The 19,235-nt window shown below is 43.3% G+C and overlaps 1 protein-coding gene across 6 annotated transcripts in view; it reads right to left on the reverse strand.

The window, feature by feature from the left end:
• Window positions 1-19,235, reverse strand: part of UBR4 (ubiquitin protein ligase E3 component n-recognin 4) — a 131,826-nt gene that overhangs the window by 86,412 nt on the left and 26,179 nt on the right. For all 6 annotated transcript variants that reach the window (XM_027060248.2, XM_027060246.2, XM_053208030.1 and 3 more), the window contains exons 18-33: window positions 13,933-14,102; window positions 12,330-12,612; window positions 11,531-11,666; window positions 10,528-10,607; window positions 9,937-10,065; window positions 8,921-9,103; window positions 8,646-8,768; window positions 8,327-8,556; window positions 6,201-6,322; window positions 4,857-4,954; window positions 3,706-3,863; window positions 2,737-2,946; window positions 1,705-1,806; window positions 1,302-1,402; window positions 863-1,061; window positions 285-473 (exon numbers count right to left, since the gene is read on the reverse strand). In XM_027060248.2, coding sequence (XP_026916049.2) covers window positions 285-473; window positions 863-1,061; window positions 1,302-1,402; window positions 1,705-1,806; window positions 2,737-2,946; window positions 3,706-3,863; window positions 4,857-4,954; window positions 6,201-6,322; window positions 8,327-8,556; window positions 8,646-8,768; window positions 8,921-9,103; window positions 9,937-10,065; window positions 10,528-10,607; window positions 11,531-11,666; window positions 12,330-12,612; window positions 13,933-14,102 — 2,513 coding nt within the window. The remainder of the gene's footprint in view (window positions 1-284; window positions 474-862; window positions 1,062-1,301; window positions 1,403-1,704; window positions 1,807-2,736; window positions 2,947-3,705; window positions 3,864-4,856; window positions 4,955-6,200; window positions 6,323-8,326; window positions 8,557-8,645; window positions 8,769-8,920; window positions 9,104-9,936; window positions 10,066-10,527; window positions 10,608-11,530; window positions 11,667-12,329; window positions 12,613-13,932; window positions 14,103-19,235) is intronic.

Here is a 19,235-nt window from a genome sequence, read left to right on the forward strand (position 1 = left end):
CCTCCCCCGCTCACGCTTGCGCTCTCTCTCTCTCTCTCTCTCTCTCCCTCTTTCTCAAAAATAAACATTAAAAAACTTAAAAAAAAAAAAAAAAGCTTAGGAGCTGATGGATTTAAAAAAAAAAAAGTGAACAGTTACAGGCTACTCCCTCAATCCCCAATAAAAATGTAGACTCAAGTTTCTTTTTATACTCACTCCAAGCTACAAAGAAAATACGTTGCAATTAATGATCTAGCCCCCCTTTTCTCTAAGAGTGATGGGCTCCTCCAAATTCATCACCTTACCATCTACTCAGCCAGTCCACAGCAGCATTGTGAAGCTGAAGATGGCCAGCACCTTGACCTGCACTGGCCAGGGTGGCCATCACAACCATGAGTTCAGGGAAACCAGTCCCATCACCATTGGCCAACATCTCTGTCGCCATGGGGATCAGGGTGCCCAGAAGCACAGCACACACACCTTCCCCAACTTGGCTGGTAGAAAAGAAATAGCAAATTAGTTAAATAAAACAACAGGAGTCTGGCTGTACTTCTCAATTTGTAAGAGTCATTAAGAGACATTGCAAATTAAACATTAAATACGTGACTCTCTCCCCCTTGCCATATACATGCACCCAGTTTCGGACTTTGGCTAGTAGAGCACAAAACATTCGCCTATGGGATAACTGACAGGCCAAGTCACTGCGAAAGTTTTTCCACGGGAAAAACCAAGGAGTTCTACTAGATTCCTTAAGTCTAGTGAGGGGAGCTGTGGAATCGTTCAAAACGTTAAGGACCAATGCCTGAAGGAAAGAAAGTAACAAATACTCTCCGCGCTCATCTGGGGCTCTTCGCGACACCTGACCTAAATGCACGTGTTCTACCTGTTTTCCCGAACAATGTAAGTAGTCAGTAACTGCAAGAGCTGCCGGTTCTCCTGAATCACATCCAGCTGATCGGAATCTTTGGGCGGTGACGCAGTCATGCGCGTGAGCCAGGCCTGGAGACGCACAGGTTCCACACACGCCAGCTGTGCCAGAGAGCCACAGAGGTGCAGAAGGCTCGGGTTAGGGTTCTTCTCAGCTAGGGACAGACCGAGAGACTCCGGTCAGTGAAGGAAGGCGGGGAAAGGGGAAGAAGCGCAGACTGTGAGCCAGGAAAGGGGGAAGGAAAGGCTTCGAGCAAGTTTTCAACTTCCTTCCACACTTTCCCAGAGGGATTCTCTGCACTTGTTATGCGGTGCTTACACTCAGGCAGAAGATAGGCACAGTATTAGCCGGACATCAAAGTTCCCATAAGAAGATTACCAAAGCTGTCACTCACTCAGCTGGAAGAGTTTGGTGAAGAATCTCAGAACCCGGTTGCAGAATTTAGCAGACAGGTTCTCATTGGCTGTTGCCATCATGATCTGCACCAGCTCCCCACTGGGAGGCAGAAGGGGGGAAAAATGGAAGAATCACATTAAGCCTCACATAAAAGGCATCCGCTTCTATGTCTTCACGATGTCATCTCTCCCAGGGGAACTGGCCACTTGCCAATGAACCACACTAGGTGTTCATGAAGTCAACCCCCTCATCAATAACCTGAAGGAGTCAGCAATGAATCTAAGTCCTCCCCACAGTACAGACACTGAAGCAGGCCTTGGGTGCTCCCTGAGAAGAAATAACCTATTACTTTCAGAAGGCGTTCAAAAACTGTTCACTGAGGAAAACAAAATACAGCTCACCTGTCAGAGAAAAATTCCTCCATGGCTTTACGAGCCTGGCTGCTTTCCAGCTGCTTTTCCAAATACTGGAGACATTCCTCCAAGATGGATTCATCCAGTCCACTGAGAAGCACAAAGAAAAGTCAACTACCAGAAATAAAATCTGTGTCAATGCCTTCCTAATATTAATTTTTAAAAACCCAAAGTTTATCACTAAACCTTAAGGGCAATATTCTGGGTTTTTTCCCCCAAAACTTATTAGCATAAAGCCTGGCTGTGCAGTAGGAACTCGGTGCATGTTTAACAAGTTGAATTATAATAAAACTAAAAAGTTAATAAAACCTGAGATAACAGATGTATTCAATCTCTAAGAGTCCAAAGAATCATTGTTGCTGTTTTAAATTATAAGGAAGAAAGGAAGGAAGAAAGGAAAGGAGAAGAGGCAAAAAGGGAGGGGAGGGAAAAAGGGAGGAGAGGGAAGAAGGCAAGAAAGGGAGGAAGGGAGGAGAGGGAAGAAGGGAGGGAAAAGAAAAAAAAAAAAAAAAAAAGGAGCCCTTCATGAAACCATGGATTCATCAACAACAAAAAGACCAGAAACCCCAGTACTGGACCCTTTATCTGTCCGCTTCTCAGTGGGACAAAACTGCAGCTTACTTTGCTGTTCCTCACGACTCACCTACATCACTAAGACCTAAACTACCAAAGTCAGACAATGGTGACGACCACCTAATTCCACACCACCCACCTCCAAAAGAAGCAGGGTTACAAAAATATTAGAAATTTTATGAAGGTCCTTTGTACGGTTCATTATATCTAATACAGTGCTTGATAAGCATCCATTCAGTGACTTAAAGTTTCCAAATATGAACCATTTAAGCCTTCCATTTACTCAATGCTGATTCTTAAGAATCAATCATTAAGAGAAGACACATAAGCACAGAACTTTCGATTAAAAAGTACAAGTCATGAGTTAATGACATAAAGAAGCCAGTACATTTCACTGGAAACAGCAGGAGGTCACAGGAACCTGATGTCTGCTCAGATCAGGCTCACCTATTGGGATCTGCATGGTTGGCCAGAATGTTGTAACAACCAGTGATCAGTTTCTCATATACTCGAGCCAAGAACTCATCAGACTCCGCAGGGCCCAGGATGCGCTCCAAGGAGTTGCTACTGATCTCGGCGACGCTCTCAGTGCTCGACTCCAAAAGAAGGGGAAGCAGGGTCCGAATTACCTGTGGCGGGTTCATCTCATCGGACCAACTTCAAAGAAAATGGAACCATGTCAATGGATACACTCCCCCAAAATTAGCTGCAAAGGCGGGGACCGGGCAATTCAATCATTTATTGAGGGGTGAGAGCTTTTACCCCAGGCTTTTTTTCCCTTGGCAGTTATTTTTTTACATAGATGTAATCATACAACTTCAAAATTTTCTTTTTCATTATTCTATCAAAAACAAAAATCATTTCCATGTAAAAAGCCCATTTATTAAAATGTTAAATAATGTAAGGTGTATTTTATAGAATATTCAGAAAAGAAAATGAACTGAAACCTAAACTAGAAACCCAGACAACTCTTCTAGAACTACCAGGAATCCGGACCACGCTTAAGGCAATATGATACGGGACTTCACCTGTGACCTATGTACTGGAAGACAGAGCATGCCTCCACTGGCCTGTCCCAGCCCCACAATAGCAGAGTCTAACTCCCGTGATGATTCTGGAGACACGTGATTTGAAATACATCACTGCCACCTTCAAATTCCGACCCGAAGCACCTCAAAATTACAATATGATTTGAAGCCTGCATGGCCTCTTCTGCAGGAGGGGAGGAGGTATCCTGCTGCCTTTCACATCGCATTCTAGATGAATGCTCACACTCTATTTACTCTGAAACAATACTCTCTCTGCTATCGAAGCATGCAGGAAAAGCATCATTATACAGCTCTACATCCCGTCTTCCTTTAGCTACGACAGGACGCAGGCACAGCGAGCACCGAGGGCTGGGGAGTAGGTACTCACACAATAAGATCTCCAGTCAGCCTGACCAGCGAGAGAAGGGTGTGCTTCAGGGAAGCAGCCAGGGGCAGGCTTTGGCCACAAAGTGTCCCCAAGTGAGCAGCCTGCACAGCACTGATGTAACTCTCTGAAGGGATGGTGTCATTAGCAAAGGCATTGCGCTGGAAGGGAACAAAACAGACAAGAACAGAAAAAGCGTCTACCTATCTGGGATAAACTCTCGTGTGGGGGGAAAAAACCAACTGACATAAACTAAGACCTCCACCGAGGTTTCTAGACAATGGCTCTACTCAGTATATACTATCATTCATCCTGGGAAGCAACGTGGCGTGGAGCACTGAAAGCAGTTAACAAATTGTAGTGAGTACAAAGTTAACTTAAAATTTCAAAAGTTACGTTAAAATGTTAGTACAAAGTTAAGATACCCAATACCAGGTTTCAAATCATTAGAATACATTATACTTCACATTAAGACTACTGTCTCTCATAAATAAGAAGGATCTGTATTTTGCAAAGCCCCAGAGCCTCCATTAAAATATCTTCATGATCCTTCTGCTATAGCTCCGGGTGATGTAAATAGGGGTCACGATTACAAAGCAGGATAACAAGATTATAATATTTGGCTTTTCCAAAGAACTGTGACAACAGAATTATCTGTTAATAGAGGTAATTTGATTAGAGCATCCACAAAGGTCAAGTAAATGGACAGAAGATTCTACAGTCTTCTAAGAGCCTACAGAACCTAAAAGCTACTGTATAAAATCATTACAAAAGGAGTAGGCACCTGACATTTCTCCTAAAAAGAAAATGAAACAGTTTATATTTTCTGAGAATTCAGATGCTAGATCTTGTCAGCACTTTACACTTAATACAATTCATCTTCACATCCCAGTCTTAAGCAGACGAAAAAACACACTCATAGTAATAAGGTGGTCGTCCACTTAACAGGGTAACCCAGACTTCCTAACAAAACGACCACCTGGGTACCGCTTGGGTAATTCAAGGCTTTGATTATCGATTCAAACATCGATTATCATTAGCAAATATACTGCTGCATACCAAGACCTCGTGGCAGCTAGTTTCAGCCTAAGGAACAAGAACAGAACACAGAATAGCTGGTGCTCCACATTTCTATTCCCAGAACAGACACTCACCCAGGAGCCAATGTTGGGAAACTCGTTGGTGTTGATGTTATTCCAGGATTCACACACAGCCTGCACCCAGGATGGTAAATTCTGAACCAATGTGGGACCTGGAGGCGACAGGAAGGATGAGAACTCATCACCAGAGGGAAAGAATGACACATAGTATTTTAAAGCCAAGCCCAAATGCAGAAAGAAACACCATTGCCCAAGCTGTCAAAATAATTACGAAGATCGCTTAGATGGGTGTTTCAATAGCAGTACTATGTCCAAGAGCTAACTAACTGCTTAATAGCTAACAATGTCGATTATAAGGTTTTCACTTCCCATCACATTCACTTTCTAATCTTGCAAATAAAGACGACAACTGAAAACAAGATGCGAAGTGGGGGCATGTCGCTACAAGTCAGGCTAAGACCGCTCTTCAGCCTCTGCTACACCCTCTGTGGACGGGTAGCACTCTGACCTCTTTTCTCCTTAAGACAAATCTGAGGACAGGGATTCTTAATCCACATCAAGAACAGTGTTTGATGAAGTAGTAGAATTTAATTTCTTCAAGTGACACAGACTACCTGAACACTGAAAGGGCATTTAAAGCTTGCAATTCAGGAAAATACAAACAGCTATAAATTTAAAGGGTAACTACCGCCCTTCACTCCAGTCCTGCTCAAGTCCTTTTGCTTCCCCATCCTACATTTCTACCAGATCATTCCTAAAAAAGGGAAGAGGTTTGCCCAGCACAAAGGGACAGCTTGCTAATCTTCCTGATCTCTATAAATGACAAATAGAACAAAGGCGCCTGGGTGGCTCAGTCCATTAAGTGTCTGATTCTTGGTTTCAGCTCAGATCATGATCTCATGGTCCTGAGTTTGAGCCCCGCGTTGGGCTCTGAGCCAACAGTGTGGAGCCTGCTTGGGATTCATTCTCTCTCTCTCTCTCTCTCTGCCTCTCCTTGCTCATGCCGTCTCTCAAAATAAATAAATAAACTTAAAAAAAAAAGAAAAAAGAAAAAAAGAACAAAGATCTGTGCTAACAGCAACAGTTTAATGCTGTTGGTTTAATGAGGCTGGTTTGGATCCCAGCCTCCACATATTGCAAGATGCAGGATTTCGGGCAAGTTAACTTCGAGGACTTAGTTTCCTAATGAGTAAAAGGGGACGGTAACACTTCACAGGGCTCCTGAGAGGACAGACACACACACACACACACACACACACCTGTATCTGACACACAAAGGCCCCAGTGAGTGGTAAATGTCAGCAGGCAGGCAGATAAATGGTAGTACTCATTCTCAATGGTATTAATAGCACTATACCATTACTCAATGGTAGTAATAGCATTTTCAAATTTACTTACCCAGAGTGTTGGCCTTGCACCTACTAGAGCCAATAGCCAAAACAGCAGCAAAGCCATGCAATTTCTCCTGGGATGGTTTTTCAGTGGATCCTTCTTCATTAAAGTTCTGTAGCAAATAGGCTCTGAAGAAAAAACAGGGGGCTACATGAAAACTGAAGTAATCTACTCCCATCATAGGAGAAACTACCCTAGACAAATTGAAATACCTGTTATCTCAGTTTCCTAATCTATTAAATATATAGTTGAGAGTACCTGCCCATTTCTGATCTCCTACAAATTCCAATGGGCAACTGTTTCCAAAGAATATCCCATCCTCTGAAATGTTCCCAAAACATAATTCCAGGACAGATGAGCTTGGCGAACATTGAACACTATCTACCTACCTCTCCCCGGCCTTGGAAGATTGGCAATGTATATACTGAAGGCTCTGAGAAGTATGGTTGACCTTTGAACGACATTAAGTCTTAACTGCACAGGTGTACTTATACATGGATCTTTGTCGATAAATACCGTACAGTACTGTAAACATATTCTGTCTTCCTTGTGGTTTTCGTATGATGTTATCTTTTTATGTTTTACAAATAGCTTACTTAATTGTAAGAATACAGGATATGATACCTTTGTATACAAGATATGCGCTAATCGATTGTTTTGATGTTACCAGTAAGGCCTCCGATCAACAGCAGGCTATTAGTAGTTATGTTTTGGGGAGTCAAAAGTTCTCTGCAGATTTCTAACTGCACAGGGGGATTGGTGCCCCTAACCCATGCTGTTCAAGGGTCAACTATACTATACTTTCTCGAAAGCTGTTCAATTATATTTACTCAGCACTTCCCAAACTTACTTGCCAGGAACATTTATTAACAGTATACAAACTGTTGGCATTAATTAATGGGTCAGATTAGAGCCCACAAGCTCTCAGAGGGAAGTGACTTGGTCACCTTTGACCCTGCGATATCCCTGGTACCTAGATCAGTGCTTGGCACAAGCAAGCACTCACATTTCCTACTCATGCTTATGGCTCATATATTGTCAAAAATTGTGCCTCTAGCAATAGTCTCTGCTCTACTTACTCCAAGACACTCACGCCCAGACATTAAACTTTATAACAATCCGAGTCCCTTTCAGCACAAAAGTTCCAAAGAACAGGAGCTGAACAGTGAAATCCTACGGGCACCAGATAAAGTAAATGAGCATAAAGGGGCCCGGTGGGCAGAGCTACAAGGGGCAGCCACTCCTCAACTCCAGTGTGTTAATGTCACATGGGATGTCAAGCCCAGTTCTGCCAGCTCTTCCAAAGTAAGAAAAGACTGAAATCTTGTTTTGTGAATAAATACCCAATTTTTATACACTGAAAACAAATTCCACAATATTTAAACATCACACAGAACAAGTCTACAGGGCATGCAAATTGCAGTGTTTATTACTTAAGAAAGGACTGGGTTTCAAAATACTCTCTAACTCATTAGGAAATTTTTTTCTCTACCTACCATGAAATTCAAAAACATTTAAAGCTTTATCTTAGTGAGTAACAGAAATAACATGTCTGGAGAAATTGTGTTACCTTTCCTTATATCCTACGAGGTAAATGCTACAAAATATTTAAAGATTTATAGAAATCAAACTTCTCGACTCTTCCTGAACTATTTGAAAATTCCCTCATCAGGCAGTCTACAAAGAGAGGGGGAGAAAAGAAAAAACCTAAGCTGACAAAAATAAAAATAAAACATGTGTACAATTCTGAGTCCTTTGGGATCTACACAGTGAACAGTACCTAGAACCACAAAGTCTAGGGGCACCTAAGTGGCTCAGTTGGTTAAGTGTCAGACTCTTATTAATTTCGGCTCAGGTCACGATCTCATGGTTCTTGGGTTCAAGCCCTGCACTGGGCTCTACACTGACAGTGCAGAGCCTGCCTGGGATTCTCTCTCCCCTCCCTCTGCCCCTACGGCACTTGATCTCTCTCTCAAAATAAATAAATAAACTTAAAAAAAAAAAAAAAAAAAAAAAAAAAAAAAACCACCACTAAGTCCAATGTGAAGAATTTTCAGGCCTCTAAGGAAAGCAAACCACCGAAGGATCTAAATTCCCCGTCTTGACATCTGTGGGCAGGCAGCCTGTCACACCTAATGAACGAAGCATAGGTGTCGATGAGTTGTAGCGTGGCTGGAAGCAGGTTCTTGGTGACCTCAGACGACTTATGAGGATCAGTCTCAGCGGCCATCTTAGAAAAATGCTCATCCAGAGAGACCTGGACCTTCGAGATGGCAGCATCGAGGGTGTAGATGGACTGCAGGCTTGGAATTTCATGAAGTTGCAAGATGGTGGTACAGTCAATGCTACAGAATGATGAGATCTTTAAAGATACCCAAGATACTAATTAGTTGTGGGAAAAGACTGCAGCAGAAGCTAAATCCTGTCATTACGGACCCAAAACTAACGTACCTGTCGAGCAAAGTATTCCTCTACAATTTCAACGTCATACTTCACTGAGCTGCACTTGGTGGATGCCAGTTCTAAGAGAGAACTGGCATGTTCAGCCTTCATGCCCTGTTTGATAAGGTGATCCTATTTGGACAGTCAAGAAAACGTGTTCAGGAGGTTGATACAGACAGAATCTAAAGCTTTCGTTACTCTTAAATTAACAAGTTCCCACAAGTACAGAGCACAGTGACTTTGGACAACCCTTTGGCAGCAAGGCCTGTGTCACACTGTGGTACCTTTATCCAGCTGACGTAGGAGCTGATGCGGAGACGGGAAGACCACCTCAGGGTGTGTAAGATGTCACATTCACTCATCTCAGGGGAATTCATGGCCAGCTGGTTCATGTAAGTCTTTGATGGTGGCAAAATCCCTAGGATCCTCCACAGTATCAAGAAGTAATACTGAAGGGCACAGGCCTCCTGGAAAAAGCAAAGAGCAATCACAGCAATAGCACTTGCTATGGCGTCGTGAGCTCCCTGACAGTGAGAACTGTTCCAAATACAGCATTTTTTTTGTTAATATTTATTTTTGAAAGCGAGCAAGAGAGAGACCAAGACCGAGACAGAGCTCGAGTTGGGCGGGGGGAGGCAGAGAGAGAGGGAGATCCAGAATCCCAAGCAGGCTCCAGGCTCCAGCTCCGAACTGTTAGCACAAAGCCTGATGCAGGGCTCAAACTCACAAACGGTGAGATCATGACCGGGAGCCGAAGCTGGATGCTCAACCCACTAAGCCACCCAGGCGCCCCCTGAATACATTTAGAGCAGACTGTGTAGAGTCCTGATTTTCAACTGAGATTTGGCTCTCAAGTCTGCTCCCCACATCTTTATAGAGAATACATCCAATAATAAAGCAGAACATGTTAGAACCCACATATAAATAATATGCTCCACACTTGCACATCTCACAAGCCAAAATCACTGTTCTAAGACAACTTCGGCTCCCCAAGAATTTACCAAGTAACCAAAAGAGAGCAGGACATTCTGCCTCGCAGGCCCACAATCAGGTGCCCCTTTCTGTGGCTCTAATTGTTGTCATAACTTCTAGAGGTACAGAGACACATTCATGGGACCACAGGAAAAGCTCCAGTGGGAGACTTTCAATGTGACCTATCAACCATCATTCGCTGAACGTTAAGAAACAGATAATTCAATAACTGATTAGACTCCAGAAAGAAATTTCTAGTAGAATGGCTACCAAATCATCAAACACATCCCAAACTCTTCATCATCAGCCTGGGCTTCGGTGGTCTTACCAGGGCCGTCACGTTCTTGTTTTCCTTCCTCCGGACTGTGTCAAGCTGGGATCCAGCAGCAAGCAGTGACGTCAGTGCCGTATAAAGCTCATCATATTTGACAAGCTTGGAGAAAAGAACATCACACGCCTAATATCGAGAGAAAGAAAATCATTCTGTGCTATTTTTTGAAATATTTTTCCTCCAACCCATACACTACCCTTTAACCTCAGAACCGACAAAACAGCTCATTCAAATTATAGTTATGAATTTCTCACTGCAGCAAGATTCCCACTCAGGGACCTCTCCCAGCTGATGGGTTATGGTGCGCACACAAGTGCAGGCTATAGAATGAGGCAACTATTTTTGTCCGTTAAAATATCTGCATGTGAACACGCCAACAAAGACAGGAAGAAAGGTCCCCTACAGCAAAAGTGGAGCCCAGCGAATAAATCTCAAAACAATATTTTCCTTCTAGAATAACCTCAAATCCTAATACAGGCCAAATTCCCTCATTACAAAAAGCAAGTGACTCCCTTTTCCCCTGCCAGACTGATTTTGGTGGAAACCATCTGACCCACATGTAAAATGGGGTTTTAAAATTCCTGGTACCACAGAATCAAGTCGATTCAAATCATCCTCTGAGGCTTCTGGGGACAGGACACAGTAGAATCTGGGTTGTGGGACAGCATCTGAAAAACAATGAGCTCGTTAGAAGAATGGTTTCATTCTCGATTCTGCTTAGTAAGTATAAAATGTAAAAATTAAGAAAACCCTTTGGACACTTGAAAACACAAACAACCCTGGCACTACGGACTTTTGGACCAGATAATTCCTTGCTGAGGGAGGGCTGCCCTGTGCACGACAGGATGTTTAGCACCCTTCCAGTTTTGACAACCAAATACGTCTCCAGACGTTGCCAACTGTCCCTTCTGGGCATGGGGCCCAAGCATCCCTAGTTAAGAACCACTGCTCTAGGAGGTAACAGAGGTGCTCTGCAAACACCAAGTTAATCATTAAAATTGGACCCATAGACTAACTGCATTAAACTTAAATGGCTGTCTCCCCAGTATCACAGGACTAACTACTAAGAGATCCCAATGACAGGATCTAAGGCTTGAGGAGTTTCCACAAACTCCACTCAACAGCTTACACTCCTCAGGAAGTGTGCAAACACAAACTAAAGATAAACACAAGAGGCACTTCATCAGAAGAACGGACACCTGCTCTATGAGAAACACTGCAGAGAATATCATGGCTCCCATTATTTTCTGACTAGCACCCCACCATGACCCAAAAGGAAATTTAGCCTGTGGGTTAGAACCACATTCCTCTGAGAAATTAAATGTAATCACTCCAAGTGGCAAAAATCCAAATACTGTACTCTATGAGCATACACAAGAATTCCTAATTCTTATGTCTCAATGGTTTTTTGCTTTTTGTTTTGAAATCAATGTGGGATATGTAACGGTCTATTTCTGAAAATGTTTTGAATCCACTGGTATCTGCCACCTATAAGGAATAGACTAAACCTTGAGGAGTCTCCAAATACCAAATTTAATCCCCCCAACAAGAGCCAATGAGTCAGCTTCTTACTGACCATCGTTTTTCTGACCTGATGAAAAATGCTTAGACCAGTTTTCTTCTACTTCTTTGAACCCATGATAGAGAGGGGCAGTCGCCCGGCGGCTGTTGCTGTCCTGGGATCCACTTGCCCACCCAAAAGGAGGACTCAGCAAGTTATGCTGTACCTTTTAAAACACAAATACTCAAATTAAGAAAGATACACAGCCACATTCAGCATCTCACTGCAGGCATCACAACTGACCAACATATCAAAGACTGGGAAACTCACAAGCCAAAACAAAAGTTTTAGATTTTTCTGTGACTTTTTTAGGGAACAATCTTCTTTGCTGAAGTTTAACAGAAATAGCACTCAAGCAAACATTTTAGGAAATGCTGAATAATCCTTACCTGGGCCTCCCATCCTCGTGTTGGATCCTTACAACAAAAGAATTTACTAATCCATAAAACCTACTGCTCAACCATCATTCCTCCACTAACAAATATTCACGGGGGGGAGTGGCGGGTTGGGGGGGAACCGATGCTCGGGGCGCGGAGCTAGACACAGGTAAAGTGGGGTTATTCAAAGGATACCTGTGAACAGAGCCTATAATCCAATTTTCACAAATGCATCAAATCAAATAATCTACACTTACTGCTCCTGGCTAAGTACAAAGCGTGAGTGCACATCCAGAAGCCCGGTGGTATTCCCAAGGTTAATCATAAACCTACCACAACAAACACCTGAAACCTCAAGTAAGCAGGTCATTTTGCTTTGGATCACCACAACTCAAGAAGAGTGACACTCTCGATCACAGCCAGTAGAGCGAAAACAATGCGTTCATCTGTACCTGCTCGAACAGATACACAGGGGCTTTGGAGTACTGATGAAGCAGATAATCGAAGATCAAAAGGAGGCGAGCCAGGATGAGGGGCACGGAGCGCGCCTGGGCCTCCACGCTGGCACTCAACTCCTGGATGATCTGCACGAACAGGGTCAGTATGGCCCGCCGGCCTTTCTCGGTGAAGTTGTGGAAAATGAGGAGGAGCAGCTGCAGGTGCTCTACGTTCAAATCTTCCGTCTCACTGGGCACCACCCCCTGCAGGGCGCTCTGCTTCATGGTCGACAAGAACCTACCGCGGAGAAAAGGAGAACGTGTCTGGTGGACAAAGTCAGAACGCGTCCCCCACGAGTCACGGTGTCACGTGCTGGAAGAGTTAAGCTTTCTCAACCCAGGCATCAAGACAACAAATCAGGGAAGACAAGAATCTACGTGGAAAGAGAAGATTTAAGAACTCAATCCTGGCTACAAAAAAGCAAGACTCGACCACAAAACATTCCCTGTCGACTGTGGTGATAGTGTTAACACGCGCTCTGCCATTTCTGACCATGAAAAGAACCGGAAGCCCCCAAAACGGTGGCTCCTTTTTTTTTTTTAATTAATAAACCTGGACAGGTAGAGATAGTTCAATTACTTTCCCCTATCGTTTTGGCTCTATAGCTTCTTATCTTGAGAGCTTAGCCCTACAGGTTAAATTCACTACATGGTAACAGTCCAAAATGAGTCGGTGCAGTAAAAAGCAATAAAAAGAAATTACACTATTCGGAGAACTTGTCAGAAGAGCTTTTATGCAAAAAAGGAATGAATGTAGCCAACTATTTCCACTGCCTCTGGCTATTAGGAAAGAGATTTGTGTTTTAATAAAGGTTTCCCTCATCCTCGTCTCTTCCCCCGACAACTCCCCTCCCCCCCTTTTTTTTTTTGCAAGATTCCACCAGGAAAAAATACAGTGGGTCTTTGGCACTCAAGGAGGTTTAGGATTTCTCAAATCCAGCCATTACAGCTATTTGATCACAGAATGAGGAAGAGAAAAGCAAAGCCTTTTAGGAAAACAAACTGCTTTGAAGGCTCCTAACCATGTAAACAAAAATGGCAAATATAGGTCCATCTAAAGAGGATTTCGATGATTAGTCTGAGCTTCCCCCAAGTGACAAATTCTTTAAAAGTTGTCCAAAAAAAGACTGCAAGTCACTTGGAGTGGTTTCACGTTGAAAACACAACAGCCAAAGACAGAGCTGGCTTTCCTGTTCCCCACCTTTCAATAAATCAGGACAGGACTCTTGAATCGGTTACATTCAGGAGTCAGGTTATGTCTCAAAACTGCAACCAAACCCCCCCAGGTGCCAAAGGATGATGCTGTTCCCAGACCATAGTTTATGTATTTCTGGTTTTTGTATTACTTATTTAATTAATTAGATAACTAATTTGGTGCTCCTGTTTTTTAAACAGCACCTCTTCCCCCAAGGCCACCGGAAACACACACTCGTCCGCCCTCACCAGTTTGTGCCATCGGCAGATACCACCTCAGAGCCACGGACTAACTACAAAGAAGTCAAACAAATCAAAAGAGTACATAACCTTCTCTGCAGGGCTTCACCTGGAGTTCTCTTACCTGTCCCAAACTTTAAGGCATTCAGGGACATCTGGATCACCTTGAGCACCGGCTTTATGTTGCCAGATGAGCAAAAGGCGTGAAAGCACAGAGAGGCTTTGAGGGTGAATGTACAGGGGCCAGGGGCCCTCAGAGAAAGGCGCTACTCCCAGCTGCTGCAACAGCGTGTTCTGCCAGGAAAAGACACACAGGAAAAAGACAGGGAATGAGGCCAAAGGTTACCAATGAGCCCTGAATGTTACCCTTTATGCTGGAGAAGTATTTTTTTTTTCCCTTCAAAAGTCACTTTTAGTAAAAGAAACGACAAGCCACACTATGAGAAACAGTATTTTAAAACCATTTATCGAACTAAGAACTTGTATCTAGAATTTATAAAGAATCTTTCAATTCAGTAAGGAAGGGACACACCATAATGGTTTAAATGGGAACATTTTGAATAGGTAGCTCAGAAAATAAAATATACTGATTGCAAAGGAAAAACATAAAAAAAAAAAAAGGTCAAGGGACACCTGGGTGGCTCAGTAGGTTGAACACCCAACTCTTGATTTCGGCGCTGGAGGAGTATTTTAAAGGGCACACAGAAATTCAGATTCAGACGTGGTTTGCAGAAAGGTCACTTCGCTCAACAAACAGGGAAACTATCGAGGGAAAATTACTCATCTAACCCCATTCACAACTACAGTTAATTGGTGTCAGAGATGGGGTCCTGAAAAAGGAGAAATGCAGAGATGCAAACTGAGACGGCAGAATCAGGATGATTTTCCAAACAGGCAGAACATGAAAAGTCTTCCCTTCAGAAGAAAACTTCTTGAACAATTTTAACGGCTGACAGTTTTTCTTCGATAACCAGTTATATACGAGTAATACGCCAAGTGGGGAGGTCGGTCCCGCACCTGTGGGTCCACCCACTTGTACGAACGTTATTAGCAGAGAAATCCGCCTGTAAGATGTCAAGGCACCTCCAATTAGTCAGGGCTGTGTCTCTGCCTCCAGTTGTAGCGTGTCTTTCAAATGAGCTTGACTTTGAGCTCAGTTATCTAAGCTGCAACTTATCTTCTCAAACACACACACAAACTGAGCAGGATGCCAATGGAACACCAGACAAAAGGCCTGTGTTCTCACTTGGCTTCAGAAAACACAAATCATAGTCACCTCAGGATACAGGATAAATTTCTAAGTCTGCCAAATTAAATTATGTTCTTAGGTAACACCCCAGAGGACCCCATTCCTGGGAAACAATCATTCAAAATGTCACAGATAATCAGGAGTAGTTCCCATGTGCTGGGCAGTTATCATGACTAAGTGCCGCACACCAACTGTCACAGGCAATGCTCTGGGCCACGATGTGACCTGGGTATGCGCTCCATTCTACTGATGCGGGAAACAGAGGTCAGAGTGGTTTAAAAACACACTAAGCCACAAGACTCCCGACTGCCCAAACCAGATTTATCTCTAAAATCTACATTCTCGGGGCACCTGGGTGGCTCAGTCAGTTAAGTGTCCGACTTCAGTTCAAGTCATGATCTCTCGGTTCGTGAGATCGAGCCCCGCGTTGGGTTCTGTGCTGACAGTGCAGAGCCCAAGCCTGCTTCGGATTCTGTGTCTCCCTCACTCCCTGCCTCTCCCTTGCTTGCACTCTATGTGTGTGTGTCTCTCTCTCAAAAATAAACATTAGAAAAAAAAAATTTTTTAACTTAATGGAGTAATATTTGAAATAGTAAAATTTTAAAGAAGCAGAAAACAAGAGATGAATTGATGTTCTGATTTTAACTGCAAAACTGTGCATCTATCTACACAGACAGGGACTACAAAGAAACATGGAAAAACATAAACCATGAATTTGGTGGAAGAATGTAACGTTACAATGTTATTTACAGGATTTTTTTTTTTAAGAGAGGGTTTTTTGTTTTGTGTCCGTTGTCTCCGGCCTCAGAGCCGCAAAAAATGACCAAGCCTTCCTCAGAGCCTGGATTAGCCCTAAGGAAGAGGGCTTCCTAAGAAGTAAAAGAGAGCCATTGCCCACCAACCAAGGCCTAGCCTGAAGTACCCCCTCCAGCCCGAGCACCCCCGTGCCCACCCTTGCTTAATGCCAGCTCTCCTGGGTTCCTGGCCCCAGCCCTCACCACTCGGGCCATCCCCCGCCCACCTTGCTGTTTCTCATTACTTCAACGACTGCTTCTTAGTGGATAATTCCCAAAACCACATTACCACTCTTAATTTAAGTTCTGAATTTCAGACGCACATTTCCAACTACTTTCTAGATGTCTTCATCCCACTGGCCCTTCAAAACGTCATCATATTTAAAGTGGCTTTAATGGCAGTGGTAACCGTTTAACTAAAAAAGTTAATATATGCTACACAATTCTTACACACCAAATTCTTATATAGAATTCTCATATATAAAAACATACAAATTGTTTTTCTCATTGGATTGAAAGGGCTGTAAGATGCAACGTTCTGACACAGGAAGCAACATAATCAATAATCACATCGGTAACGCCTATTTAACTGCTTTTAGCTTACTCCATTAAAGGAAAGCCTCGGGGAGCCTAGGCAGCTCACTCGGTTACACTCAGGTCATGATCTCACAGTTCTTCTCTTGAGTTCAGAGTAGAGGCATCCTCGGATCCTCTGTCCCCTTCACTCTCTGACCCTCCCCTACTCACACTCTCTCTCTCAAAAATAAACATCTAAAAAAAATAAATAAATACCTGAAAAATTAAGGAAAGCCTAACGCTCAAGCTCTACTGCAGAACGGTTTCGAGGCTGGCTAACCACAACGGACGGCGAGACAGTTGTGCTGGTAAGGTGACACTGTTTTTAAAAACAAAAAGAGAAAATGGCAAACTGTGCCTCGTGTAGCTCAAGAACCCAAAGGACCATTCTGAGCAACCGTGCATAAATAAGCAACCCACAAGTACACACAACCTCTGAGCTGACTCAAACCTAGGAGTGTTCCCCGAGCACTCGGCACGGCTCCTCTACCACCAAACTAACCCTTCTCGCCGATGGCCCCTTTCTACGAAAGACAACAGCATCCTTCTGGTCTCATCCGGGTTGTAAACCCAGGCAACACCTTAGACTCTTTCCTATCCGTGTTCTTTACCCCGTTCAAATAGTTTCCCGTGATCTCTATCTACCATGGGCCCTTTATCCACATGGTATCTCCTATCTCCCCCTTTTCTCATGATCTCACACTAACTCAAATCATCTGGATCTCTCCAATGCCTACACTACCTGGCACGCAGTAGGTGCTCCATGAATACTCTGTGAATGAATGAATGAACTCAGACCTCTATGGTAACGTTAAATTATTATAATTTTATACATAATAATAAATATAATAACTATAAACACAACATTAAATGGTAATAGTAACAAAGACAGCAGCCAATGTTGAGTAGGCACTAATACTATGTGCCAGGTATGTTTCTAATTTTACTTTGTGATAAAAAACATAACCGAAAACTGACCATTTTTTAAGTGCACAGTTCTGCGGCATTAAATACACACACACTGTGCAAACATCACTACCATCCATCTCCAGCACTTGTTTATTTTTCCGAACTGAAACCCGATACCTATTAAACACTAAGCCCCTGTGATCCCGGGATGTAAGAAGAAATGTATATTTGGTCTTTGTCTCATTCCTGGTACAGAGCTCCTAAAACTCTCATCATTTCCTGACAAGGGTGAGAAGAACGTGTTTTGTTATTCATAATAAGCCCCTTTCAGCATTACCTATGTTTATAATAAGGAGGCCCCTCAACAGCTTTAGGCCAGGGGCTGACTGCCAGGGGAACCAACCCTATGATTAGAGAGCTGGAACCTTCAGTGCCATCCCCAACCAGGGCTAGAGACAGAGAGAATCCCCAATGGCCAGTAGAGCAGGACGACAATGAAACCCACACAAGGCCTGCTTTCTCGTTTGGTCTCGGAAGACACAAATCATCTTACTAGACTGCTCTAATAACAAATTTGAAAGAAAGAACAGAGAAGCCATGCCAACCAAGCACATGGCATTTCAACAGAAAGCCCTCTTCCCAAGATGTCATCTTGGGAAGTAAATAAGTAGGCTTCAATTTCTCCTAGAAGCAGGGAACAGGCCTACTGGTCTTACCAACTCGGAACCAGTTTTTTATGAACCTGATAGGTGAAGACAATTTTTGTGATGAAACTTCTATCTGCTTACTTTCACAGACTGAGCTACAATCTGCTAACCTACCTTAAGGACACTGTGCATGTCCTGCAATAGCACTCAGGTATCTTGATAAAGGTATAGGACTCTGTACATGATCCCAGAGAAACAACATGCAGGGCAGGGGAACTCAATAGCAGGTCGTTAAATTACACCAACCATCCTTTACTCTCTTCCACCATAGCAATGAAATTTGGGGGCAGAATTTAAAGGCCCATGTTTGGAGATGGAATGAGAAGGGAGTTTTGAGGATTTGTTCTACATAAAGTCAGCGGTTATGGGCAGACAAGTTGCATGTCCACACAAGGTCTGGAATTAGTTTTTTACATGCTATGAGGGCAACATCATTACAGGAGTCTTAAGAACTCCTATTCTCTACAGAAAAATGTTTCTTCCCCCATTATTTGGACAAGTTTCGGCAGGAAAAGGCCAAGTCTGTGAACTGTGAAACTTCCCTAAATAAACTTAAGATCTTAGTTATTCCCTAAATAAACTTAAGGAGCTCGTAACTTTGACACAACTTCCTGACCCTATACAGTCTGAGAAGGAGGTGCAGGCCATATACTGACTCAAGAATTTTCTTCTCTTCATCTTAGGTCAACAACTTTACCACTCTATTTATATTCCCTTTCCTGCCCAAAAAACCCCACTCTGTTTCATCTAACAATAGGTACATACAAATAGGTTTTATAGTTATCTTTTTAAGCGATGAACTAAGCTCTTAAAATGTTAATTTTATTTTTGAGAGCGCGCTGGAGTGGGGGAGGGGCAGAGAGAGATGGGACAGAGGAGCCAAAGCAGGCTTGGCACTGACAACACTGAGCCCGATGCAGCACTTAAGTCCAAAAAAACCAGAAGACCACGACCTGAGCCGAAGTCAGGTGCTCAAGAGACTGAGCCACCCAGGTGCCCCAACAAAGAAATGAATTTTTAAGAATTTCTCAAATAGGTCCACCTGGATGGTTCAGTCGGTTAAGTGTCTGACTCTTGGTTTCAGCTCAGGGCGTGATCTCACGGTTTGTGGGTTCGAGCCCCACACTGGCTCTGGGATGGCTGCATGGAGCCTGCCTGGGATTCGTGCTCTCCCTCTCTCGGCCCTGCCCCC

This window comes from Acinonyx jubatus, chromosome C1 (assembly GCF_027475565.1).
Source record: "Acinonyx jubatus isolate Ajub_Pintada_27869175 chromosome C1, VMU_Ajub_asm_v1.0, whole genome shotgun sequence".
NCBI classification, from domain to species: Eukaryota; Metazoa; Chordata; class Mammalia; order Carnivora; family Felidae; genus Acinonyx; species Acinonyx jubatus.